This window comes from Aricia agestis, chromosome 6 (assembly GCF_905147365.1).
Source record: "Aricia agestis chromosome 6, ilAriAges1.1, whole genome shotgun sequence".
Taxonomy (NCBI): Eukaryota; Metazoa; Arthropoda; class Insecta; order Lepidoptera; family Lycaenidae; genus Aricia; species Aricia agestis.
The window spans coordinates 19,678,789-19,691,638 of NC_056411.1; the positions used below are offsets into that span (position 1 = coordinate 19,678,789).

Below are 12,850 nucleotides of genomic sequence, written 5' to 3' on the forward strand. Positions count from 1 at the left end.
ATAGTATTAAGTAAGTATATGTTTTTAGTGCGACACACATCAAATCACTTTAAAAAAACATGATGATTTCAGAACTCAACATTGAAAATACTACCAATTATAAACTGCCGGAGCTGTATCAGATCGATGACTATGACCGCTGTCTCTCCCGTCCCGGAGCTCTGTACTGTGTGGGCACGTTCCGTCTGACTGCGGACCGGCAGGCGCCGTCCTACCGCTACTACCGTATGATCGAGGTAATTATACATAATACAAGTTCTAAACTGCCGGAGCTGTATCAGATCGATGACTATGACCGCTGTCTCTCCCGGCCCGGAACTCTGTACTGTGTAGGCACGTTCCGTCTGACTGCGGACCGGCAGGCGCCGTCCTACCGCTACTACCGCATGATCGAGGTAATTATACATAATACAAGTTCTAAACTGCCGGAGCTGTATCAGATCGATGACTATGACCGCTGTCTCTCCCGGCCCGGAGCTCTGTACTGTGCGGGCACGTTCCGTCTGACTGCGGACCGGCAGGCGCCGTCCTACCGCTACTACCGCATGATCGAGGTAATTATACATAATACAAGTTCTAAACTGCCGGAGCTGTGTCAGATCGATGACTATGACCGCTGTCTCTCCCGGCCCGGAGCTCTGTACTGTGTGGGCACGTTCCGTCTGACTGCGGACCGGCAGGCGCCGTCCTACCGCTACTACCGCATGATCGAGGTAATTATACATAATACAAGTTCTAAACTGCCGGAGCTGTATCAGATCGATGACTATGACCGCTGTCTCTCCCGGCCCGGAGCTCTGTACTGTGTGGGCACGTTCCGTCTGACTGCGGACCGGCAGGCGCCGTCCTACCGCTACTACCGCATGATCGAGGTAATTATACATAATACAAGTTCTAAACTGCCGGAGCTGTATCAGATCGATGACTATGACCGCTGTCTCTCCCGGCCCGGAGCTCTGTACTGTGTGGGCACGTTCCGTCTGACTGCGGACCGGCAGGCGCCGTCCAACCGCTACCACCGCATGATCGAGGTAATTATACATAATACAAGTTCTAAACTGCCGGAGCTGTATCAGATCGATGACTATGACCGCTGTCTCTCCCGGCCCGGAGCTCTGTACTGTGTGGGCACGTTCCGTCTGACTGCGGACCGGCAGGCGCCGTCCTACCGCTACTACCGCATGATCGAGGTAATTATACATAATACAAGTTCTAAACTGCCGGAGCTGTATCAGATCGATGACTATGACCGCTGTCTCTCCCGGCCCGGAGCTCTGTACTGTGTGGGCACGTTCCGTCTGACTGCGGACCGGCGCCGTCCTACCGCTACTACCGCATGATCGAGGTAATTATACATAATACAAGTTCTAAGCTGCCGGAGCTGTATCAGATCGATGACTTTGACCGCTGTCTCTCCCGGCCCGGAGCTCTGTACTGTGTGGGCACCTTCCGTCTGATTGCGGACCGGCAGGCGCCGTCCTACTGCTACTACCGCATGATCGAGGTAATTATATATAATACAAGTTCTAAACTGCCGGAGCTGTATTAGATCGATGACTATGACCGCTGTCTCTCCCGGCCCGGAGCTCTGTACTGTGTGGGCACGTTCCGTCTGACTGCGGACCGGCAGGCGCCGTCCTACCGCTACTACCGCATGATCGAGGTAATTATACATAATACAAGTTCTAAACTGCCGGAGCTGTATCAGATCGATGACTATGACCGCTGTCTCTCCCGGCCCGGAGCTCTGTACTGTGTGGGCACGTTCCGTCTGACTGCGGACCGGCAGGCGCCGTCCTACCGCTACTACCGCATGATCGAGGTAATTATACATAATACAAGTTCTAAACTGCCGGAGCTGTATCAGATCGATGACTATGACCGCTGTCTCTCCCGGCCCGGAGCTCTGTACTGTGTGGGCACGTTCCGTCTGACTGCGGACCGGCAGGCGCCGTCCTACCGCTACTACCGCATAATCGAGGTAATTATACATAATACAAGTTCTAAACTGCCGGAGCTGTATCAGATCGATGACTATGACCGCTATCTCTCCCGGCCCGGAGCTCTGTACTGTGTGGGCACGTTCCGTCTGACTGCGGACCGGCAGGCGCCGTCCTACCGCTACTACCGCGTGATCGAGGTAATTATACATAATACAAGTTCTAAACTGCCGGAGCTGTATTAGATCGATGACTATGACCGCTGTCTCTCCCGGCCCGGAGCTCTGTACTGTGTGGGCACGTTCCGTCTGACTGCGGACCGGCAGGCGCCGTCCTACCGCTACTACCGCATGATCGAGGTAATTATACATAATACAAGTTCTAAACTGCCGGAGCTGTATCAGATCGATGACTATGACCGCTGTCTCTCCCGGCCCGGAGCTCTGTACTGTGTGGGCACGTTCCGTCTGACTGCGGACCGGCAGGCGCCGTCCTACCGCTACTACCGCATGATCGAGGTAATTATACATAATACAAGTTCTAAACTGCCGGAGCTGTATCAGATCGATGACTATGACCGCTGTCTCTCCCGGCCCGGAGCTCTGTACTGTGTGGGCACGTTCCGTCTGACTGCGGACCGGCAGGCGCCGTCCTACCGCTACTACCGCATGATCGAGGTAATTATACATAATACAAGTTCTAAACTGCCGGAGCTGTGTCAGATCGATGACTATGACCGCTGTCTCTCCCGGCCCGGAGCTCTGTACTGTGTGGGCACGTTCCGTCTGACTGCGGACCGGCAGGCGCCGTCCTACCGCTACTACCGCATGATTGAGGTAATTATACATAATACAAGTTCTAAACTGCCGGAGCTGTATCAGATCGATGACTATGACCGCTGTCTCTCCCGGCCCGGAGCTCTGTACTGTGTGGGCACGTTCCGTCTGACTGCGGACCGGCAGGCGCCGTCCTACCGCTACTACCGCATGATCGAGGTAATTATACATAATACAAGTTCTAAATTGCCGGAGCTGTATCAGATCGATGACTATGACCGCTGTCTCTCCCGGCCCGGAGCTCTGTACTGTGTAGGCACGTTCCGTCTGACTGCGGACCGGCAGGCGCCGTCCTACCGCTACTACCGCATGATCGAGGTAATTATACATAATACAAGTTCTAAACTGCCGGAGCTGTATCAGATCGATGACTATGACCGCTGTCTCTCCCAGCCCGGAGCTCTGTACTGTGTGGGCACGTTCCGTCTGACTGCGGACCGGCAGGCGCCGTCCTACCGCTACTACCGCATGATCGAGGTAATTATACATAATACAAGTTCTAAACTGCCGGAGCTGTATCAGATCGATGACTATGACCGCTGTCTCTCCCGGCCCGGAGCTCTGTACTGTGCGGGCACGTTCCGTCTGACTGCGGACCGGCAGGCGCCGTCCTACCGCTACTACCGCGTGATCGAGGTAATTATACATAATACAAGTTCTAAACTGCCGGAGCTGTATCAGATCGATGACTATGACCGCTGTCTCTCCCGGCCCGGAGCTCTGTACTGTGTGGGCACGTTCCGTCTGACTGCGGACCGGCAGGCGCCGTCCTACCGCTACTACCGCATGATCGAGGTAATTATACATAATACAAGTTCTAAACTGCCGGAGCTGTATCAGATCGATGACTATGACCGCTGTCTCTCCCGGCCCGGAGCTCTGTACTGTGTGGGCACGTTCCGTCTGACTGCGGACCGGCAGGCGCCGTCCTACCGCTACTACCGCATGATCGAGGTAATTATACATAATACAAGTTCTAAACTGCCGGAGCTGTATCAGATCGATGACTATGACCGCTGTCTCTCCCGGCCCGGAGCTCTGTACTGTGTGGGCACGTTCCGTCTGACTGCGGACCGGCAGGCGCCGTCCTACCGCTACTACCGCATGATCGAGGTAATTATACATAATACAAGTTCTAAGCTGCCGGAGCTGTATCAGATCGATGACTTTGACCGCTGTCTCTCCCGGCCCGGAGCTCTGTACTGTGTGGGCACCTTCCGTCTGACTGCGGACCGGCAGGCGCCGTCCTACCGCTACTACCGCATGATCGAGGTAATTATACATAATACAAGTTCTAAACTGCCGGAGCTGTATCAGATCGATGACTATGACCGCTGTCTCTCCCGGCCCGGAGCTCTGTACTGTGTGGGCACGTTCCGTCTGACTGCGGACCGGCAGGCGCCGTCCTACCGCTACTACCGCATGATCGAGGTAATTATACATAATACAAGTTCTAAACTGCCGGAGCTGTATCAGATCGATGACTATGACCGCTGTCTCTCCCGGCCCGGAGCTCTGTACTGTGCGGGCACGTTCCGTCTGACTGCGGATCGGCAGGCGCCGTCCTACCGCTACTACCGCATGATCGTGGTAATTATACATAATACAAGTTCTAAACTGCCGGAGCTGTATCAGATCGATGACTATGACCGCTGTCTCTCCCGGCCCGGAGCTCTGTGCTTTGTGGGCACGTTTCGTCCGACTGCGGACCGGCAGGTGTCATCCTACCAACGCGGCTGCATGATCGTGCTGTTTTCTGACAGTAACTTTAATAATTCCAGAAATATTCATCGGAGCCCCGTCACTTCAATCGGACTCTGCTGCACCGCGGGTACTGCCTCAGCAGCCGCTGTCCAGACCTCGCCAACGCAACCCATGGAGACTGGTTCAGCGGATGTGCACAGATGCAAGAAGAGTCTCTCGGACTGAAGTTAGACCTTCAGTCCTACCACTGCAGGCATAGTGATCACAACCAAGCTAGTGAAGCGCAATACAGAGCTCCGGGAGACACAATTTTCGTATGGGTTATAGCTGCACTGCTAGCGCTTAATGTACTCGGAACTTTATATGACGTCAAGGTCGCAGATGAAAAAAGTATGTATCATCATTATTCATAATTCATGACTAAACATATCAAATAATTTGTAATGTGTAATAACATCATATTATACGTTTAAACTGGATCACCAAGGTACTATGATAGAAATTTTATTTTTATTTCATTTAACGACAGCAACATAAAAGAGAAATTAATTGAAATTTAAAGAAAGATCTCTTATTTACATTAAATTTTATTATATTTTAGAAAACACAATTCTCATGAGCTGGTCCATCAGATCTAATTGGCAAAGTTTGAAAAACACACTCCAAGAGCACAAAGATCCACGGGTAGAGAGGCTGTCGTCGTTGGCAGGGTTAAAGTAATGCAAATTTCTATCTAACTTTAATGGCAATATTGTATAGTCTGGCAAAAAGTGAAGAAATTAAAAAGTGGCAACATCGTAGTGTCACCCTTTTTTCTTAGAGTGATTTGAAAGGGTTGACATGACCATGGGCGTACCCAGGTTCTGGGCCAGGGGGGGGGGGGGGCAAATTACCCAGGTTCTGGTGCCAGGGGGGGGGCAAATCACCCAGGTTCTGGGCCAGGGGGGGGCAAATAAGATTTTTCATAAGCTAGGTGTTTATAAAGAATAAAAAAATTATAATTTTTAGTTGTAAAAATATTGTATTCCAAACTAATGGTAAAAATTCGTTCTTAATTTTTAATTTTTATAGATAAAAGTACTAGATAATATACTTAGTAGGAACGTCAACATGATCCAGGGGGGGGCAGCTGCCCCCCCCCCCCCTCGGTACGCCCATGGTCACGACGATGTCGCCACTTTTTAATTTCTTCACTTTTTTGCCAGACTAAATAGAAAGATTTTTTTTTTTCACCCCGGAGGCCGCACCAACGCAGACAGTGAACTAAAAATTAATTTGTTTGACGTTTTACAACGTTTCTGTCAGAATACTAATATGATGTGTGCAATAATATGTCGAAAATCGGTCGAATCATTAATTGTCACTGACCTCCATTATACAAGTACGCTGGACTTATTATACCCTACTGTTTTTGTGCCTATTTGAAGCGGAATCAGCGCCCCCAATGCGGGGGAAGAGAACTAAATCTGACGTAACTTGCAAATGGCCGCTTAATCGCTATTGGTTGTAGAAACTAGTATTAATTCCAAGTACTCCCACTACTGCTATTGGCGCCAATATGGCGCACTTTCAAACGTAATTTTTACGTCAGATTTAGTTCTCTTCCCCCGCATTGGGGACGCTGATTCCGCTTCAAATAGGCACAAAAATAGCTGTCATTTCAAAGGGTATTATAAGTCCAGCGTACTTGTATAATGGAGGTCAGTGTTTATTGTAGAGTGCTAGTAGCGCCTCTGCTCCGACCTTTTATCATTATTACCTATTATAATTAATATCAAATTCATATCAGAAAGTCATAAATATGTCCTCCCAGGACATATTTAGGAAATATTGCACCAAATTATTGGGAGCATAAATTATTTGGTATTATAATATTTTCTTCGGCGAACAGGACATAAACTTCAATTTTATAATTATTTATCTCTCTCACCAATAATTTTAATTGATATTATTGTTTATTAACTGACTGCTCCGCAGAGCGATGTGCCACATACTATTCATCACGGGTCATGTCACGGCTGGGTACCATCAGGCATTCCTAAGCAATCCTGAAGCAGTGGAACAAGTAAGTCTTTGTAGAAATATTTGACAGTTCTTTATAGGTACCTACATAATGTCAGTCATCCACATAAAACTTCTTTAAATATTATTAACAATAGCAAACGAGCACAACGATTATGCTGCGAAAAGGTGTCGCCAATCCAAAACTTATAAACAACTAGCTAACCCGGCAACAAAAACCTATTCTCAGACCTAATGAATGTAGAAGCGAGAACACCACAGTGTGTCCATTACTGCGGAGAGGAAGGGGACATGGCCGAGCACACCATTAGGCTGCGTTTCCACCAGAGATGTGCGAGGATGCGTAGCGAGGAATGTGTTTGTAAAGAACCAATAGAATCGCTTCAATTACTTCGCCTCGATCAGCATAGCTCTGGTGGAAACGGCTTATCGGAGCTAGATTTTTGCGCATACAAAACAAGCAAGGAATGTGTGCGAGAGATAATAATAATAATATGTTTATTGCCAAAACTTTTTACACATAACATACCGATTCTATCTTACAATTTACTTAAGACTAGGATTTTTATGAGAAAAAACAGTTTGCAGCGGCCTTTGCACTAAGCACAGCTTGTTTCGCAAATACCAGATAATGAGATACCAAAATTGACCTGCTCGGATACAAGTACCTGTGTGTTAGTGTGTTGTGTTTTTACAGATCGCTCAAGTATAACAAGAACAGAGTAGGACCCAGGATACTACCTTGGGGAACTCCAAAGTTTATTGGTAGAGAGTTGCTCACGGCACCGACAGACTTAATATATTGTAGCCGATCGGATAGATAGCTACGAAACCAAGATAGAGGTACACCTCTTACACCGAGGGATTCCAGTTTGCTAAGGAGGATTGGGATCGAAACCGTGTCGAAAGCCTTGGAAAGGTCTAAAAATACTCCAAGACAGTATTTCTTCTGATCTAAAGCAGATGATATTATATCACATAAAAGCATTGTCGCATCCTCGGTCGACTTATTACGCTGAAAGCCGAACTGTTTCTTAGAGATGACATTGTGTTATTCCAAAAAATTAGTCAGACGTTTATTTATAATTTTCTCAAGCAGCTTGGAGAAAATGCATAACAACTATATAGGCCGATAATTGTTAGGACTATATTTGCAACCGTCCTTGTGCAAAAGAGTAATAGCCGCTGTTTTCCATTTAGACGGAAATACTCCTGTTGAAAGGCTCAAATTATAAATGTACGTAAGGGGGGTGAGGATAGCAGATCCGATATGTTTAATCAATCGGGGACATATTTGATCTGATCCAGGAGAACTATTTATGTTTAAATCCGATATCAAGCTGTGAATTTCATGTGAGTCTGTGGGGCCAAAAATAATGAGTCAGAAATTGATCGCGTAGGTTTAAAATTTTTTGCCAAGTTCTTTTCAGTCGTAGCAAGATTTTTAAATATTGTATTAGCCAAATTTGAGCCAACGTGTGTAAAATATTCATTACATTTATTTAATGAGCTTACAGGGTCTGCCTCAATAAAACTTAAGGCATTCGCTTCACTTTTCTTATCAGCTATGTGTCATATTTTTTTAATGGAAGACGATAGTTTCTTGGGATTGCCCTTGTTGAGTTCGCGCATTTGTGATTCATAGGCAATTTTCAAATTTCGTTGGACGTTCAAAAGAAAATTTCTGTATCTTTTGTATATGTGTTCTGCTACTTTATTATTGGGATCTTTTCTTCATTTCATGTGTAGCTTGTCGCGTTTTCTTTGACACCTCATGAGTCCTGGAGTAATCCAGGGATGAATGTTAAACTTACTACGACTAATGCGGACTGATTGTGAATGTTTGTCAATAGATGCTCTTAATATATGATAAAAATTCTCCGTGGCCTGCTCAACATTACCGTTTGTAATAACAGAGGTCCAGTCAGCGGAATTGAGATCCTCTAAGATCCCATTATAATTAATTCTCTCTTCTTAAAACTCTGCAGTGGTCTCTTATTTATTTTGAGTGAAGTTGCCAGTATACATAATTCATGATATTTGAGTTATATTTGAGTTTGCTACTATGCCTGTAGTCTGGGTAAGTAAGTTTGTGAACAGGTGGTCGAGACAAGAGGTCAGGATGAACCTCCCCACAAGAGGTTCATCCTGACCTCTTGTGGGGAGAGTAATAGCTGGCAGAAGCCTATGAGTAGAAAGCATACATAGGTATTCTGCGCAGCTATCGTATAATGATATTGACAGCGTATTTATATTAATGTCACCGCCCAGTATCAGAATCTTTGTGCTGTTATTTTGCAGTAAATTATCAAGTGATGTCAAAAACCGGTCAATGCATCTGAACGAGGGCGGACGATATATGCCAAGAACGACTATTCTATCATCCAGAGTGACTTGTAAGCAATTGCAATCATCACAGTCTGGTTCACAAGATGAGACGTTCCATTTATCCGATACATAGATAACGACACCCCCATTTTTATTAATATATTTTGAAGTTCTAAATGACGCATATCCTGGGATCAGAGGAACGATCGTATCTTCAGTCAGAAAACATTCAGTTAATTTCCTTTTCGGTTTCGGCTCTCACAGTGAACGGACGTGTTCCTCGTCGTAGTGAATATTGTGTTTAATTTCGCAATCCCTTCTGCTTTGTGAGCGTTGAAGACACCAGGAGCCCTGCCGCTTTGGAGCCTTCGCCCCTTCAGCTTGAGTGGCGCGGCGTGACGTGGCTTGTTCCCGACTTGCGGCTTTCTGCAGTGCAGCGCTAGCGGTGCAAATTTTGAATAGCGGTGAGTGACCGGCAGGATTTGAACCCGGTGCCTCGGAGCGTGCGAGTTGTGACCGCTGCCCATACCACTCGTCCACAAGGACGTGTGCCGCCGCGACTAATTTAACAATCGCCTTCGTATTCCCTGGTTCTTAAAATCTACGAGTATGAACTGCCAAGGCTGTGAAAATACCATAAGCAAGAATAACTCTTTAAAATGCAACGGTTGTCAATTCAAATATTGTTACGAATGTCTAGACGTTTCTGTGGAAGCAAATAAGCAATTAAATGCTACCCAGCTAGCTTCATTGAGATGTCCGTTATGCGAAAACGTAACGAGGCGCAGAAATAATGACGACAACACTCCCGTGCGCCGTAGTAAGAAATACGACATTACCGCAACAACTCTAAATTCGTCATCGAGCCAGGCAACCGTCGACTCGAATGTTGCTATGAACATTCCAACAGGCGCTGAAAAAAGTTGCGAGCCAGTAACTTTGGACAATATAAGCAAACTCTTGGATCAAAAACTGTCTTTAGATTCACCCTTTATGTCAAACCTAAGATCCGTTCTTCTAAGGGACATAAAGGACATGGTTGCTACGGAAGTTGGGCTGACTATTCAAGCATTGAAAGCGGATTTTACAGTAACAACGGATTTCATAACCTTGGAACAAACCGACATTAAAAAGGACATCGCTGAGAAGAATAACCGCATAAAGGAACTAGAATCTGAACTTTCCAACTCTCAAAGGCAAATATCAAAACTCCAAAGCCGGCTGTCCACTATGGAAAAAATATCGCGCGACCTGAACCTTGAGTTACACGAGGTTCCTGAAAACAAAACAGAAAATTTGACTGAACTGTTCAAGAACCTCTGCCAGTGCTTAGACGTCGTGGTATCAGATAGTGACCTTAAGGCGTGTCGTCGTGTGGCGAAGATGGACCCCAGCACGAAGAGACCACGAAACATTCTAATCACCCTCTCAACGCAACGCCTCCGCGACGCCCTACTATCAGCCGCTACCCGTTTCAATAAGTCCCACCCAAGCGATAAATTATCTTCTAAGCACATTGGTTTACCGGGCACTAGTCATAGAATATTCTTAGCTGAGCACTTGTCACCTGAAATTAAAGAAATCCACAGTCTGACGCGTAAATTTTGTAAAGACAAGGGCTACAAGTTCGTATGGATTCGTTTTGGCAACATTTACATTAGGAAAAATGAAACTAGTCCGGCAATCTTAGTAAAAAATGCAGAAACACTAAAAAAACTAGTATAAGGGTCTTAGTTCTGTTAACATAAAGTTTATATAATTTTTATACATTACAAATTTTACTTATCTCTATAATGGTTACTTTATACTATCAAAATGTTAACCGAATTCGTAGTAAGCTCTCAGAATTTCGATTAAATGTTCTTAATTGTAATTACGACATTATTTGCTTGACGGAGACGAACCTCAATAAAAGTGTATTTGATGGTGAAATAGTAGACTCTCGTTATAATATTTTTAGAAAAGATCGTGAAGAGACTCTATCAAATAAAACTGAAGGTGGAGGCGTCTTATTAGCTATTCACAAAAAATACCACGTCATCCGTCAGGCATCTTGGGACAGTGGAATGGAGGATGTCTGGGTTACTCTTTTGCCTTCGCACACCGATTCGCGACTTAATTTATGTGTATGTTACCTACCACCAGACTCAAGTTATTCTTCTTTGGAGTTTTTTTACAGTCACTGTCAAAACTTGATCTTAAATCGTTTCCCTGCTGATAAATTCTACAGCAACACCACCAGCACAAAGTAGAAAACTCTATCTTTTAAATGAGTTCTTGTCCCTGTGTAATCTCACCCAACACAATCATGTCGCAAACACTAACAACCGTCTCTTAGACTTGGTTTTATCTAACATAAACCTACAAGTAGAAGAAGCCTACGCGATTAGCCTATTGGACAAACATCATCCTGCATTATTAATAACTTTACCCTCACCCAGCATCTCCAAAAACCTTCAGCGTTCTAACTCGAAGATGCTTAATTTTAACAAATGTGATATCGAGAATATTAAGCGTGAACTACACTCTGTAGACTGGCCATACATTTTAAACTCTAGAGACATTAATGAGTGCACCGAGACTTTTTACGATACACTATTTAACATAATTAAAAGACACACTCCTATTTCATCGTATAAATCATCATCATATCCTATTTGGTATAATAAAGCCCTAATCAAATGTAACCAAGAGAAAAATAAATTTCATAAACTGTATAAAAAATATAGAAATCCCCGTGATTATGATGTTTTTTCAATGCTACGACATAGATGTAAAATTCTCACCAAAACATGCTATGACAAGTTTATTTCAGATACAGAGAACTCGCTTAAGAAGGATATCAAATCCTTCTGGAGATTTGTTAACGGCAGAAAAGGTCAAATCACTGTACCCAACACCATGAGCTATGAAGGGCTGACATCGTCTAGAGGTCAGGAGATCTGCAATCTTTTCTCGAGATATTTTAGCTCAGTTTTTGATACTGGTTGTGATGGTGACGGTGATTGTGACGATAGAACTAACCACTCAAGTCCAATTAGCAATCTCCTTACTAGAACTCTATCGCAAATAGCTATTGAGCGGGAAGCTATATTATTACAATTAAGACAATTGGATGCTAATAAGGGAGCAGGGCCGGACTTGCTACCTCCTTTCTTCTTAAAACGTATTGCCAAAGAACTATCTACTCCATTGCACATCATTTACAACAAGTCGTTAGTCAGCGGTATCTTCCCTGATCGTTGGAAAACTGCGCACATAATCCCGATATATAAGTCTGGAGATAAATCTAACTGTACAAATTACCGTCCCATTAGCATATTATCATGTCTTGGTAAAATTTTTGAATCTTTAGTATATAGCCATTTATATAATCACTTCAAACCAATTCTTTCTGACAAACAACATGGTTTTGTTAAAGGTAAATCAACGGTGTCAAATCTACTAGAATATAAAAATTATCTTTGTCAGGCCTTTTCTGTCAGTGGTCAAGTGGACTCAATATACACTGATTTTTCAAAGGCCTTTGACAAAGTAAATCATTGCCTGCTTTGTAAAAAACTAGCATCATACGGTATACACGGAAACCTATACAGGTGGATATGCTCGTACCTTAAGAACAGAACTCAGTTAGTCGCAATAAAGGGCTATGTCTCCTCACCTACTGCAGTTGGATCGGGAGTTCCTCAAGGTTCACATCTAGGACCCCTCCTTTTTGTTGTTTTCATCAACGACCTTATCTCAAAATTAACTTGCAAGTGCCTTTTATACGCCGATGATCTGAAAATCTTTAAACTCATAGCAAACATAGAAGATTGTCAAGCGCTCCAACAAGATATTGATAAAATATCTAAATGGTGCCAAGCTAATCGCATGTATTTGAACATTAGCAAGTGTTCAGTAATAACTTTCACCCAAAAACATTACAAAGTTATATGGAACTATAATATCAATGGACAAACACTCAACCGCGTGCAATCAATAAAAGACCTAGGCATCTTCTTTGATGAAAAACTTTCA

General features: G+C 44.6%; 1 protein-coding gene across 1 annotated transcript; it reads left to right on the forward strand.

Moving 5' to 3' along the window:
- The first annotated feature begins 4,164 nt into the window (after window positions 1–4,164).
- Window positions 4,165–4,819, forward strand: LOC121728248. The gene is made up of 3 exons (XM_042116388.1): window positions 4,165–4,366; window positions 4,558–4,752; window positions 4,808–4,819. The coding sequence occupies exons 1-3, from the start codon at window positions 4,199–4,201 to the stop codon at window positions 4,817–4,819; spliced, it is 375 nt and encodes a 124-aa protein (XP_041972322.1). The 5' UTR covers window positions 4,165–4,198.
- Window positions 4,820–12,850: the final 8,031 nt, after the last annotated feature.

Bases quoted from the DNA above. Each gene is read 5' to 3' on its own strand.
- LOC121728248 (XM_042116388.1), top strand. From the start codon at position 4,199: ATGATCGAGGTAATTATACATAATACAAGTTCTAAACTGCCGGAGCTG. The intron at 4,367-4,557 runs GTAATTATACAT...TAATAATTCCAG, and splicing joins GCTACTACCGCATGATCGTG to AAATATTCATCGGAGCCCCG.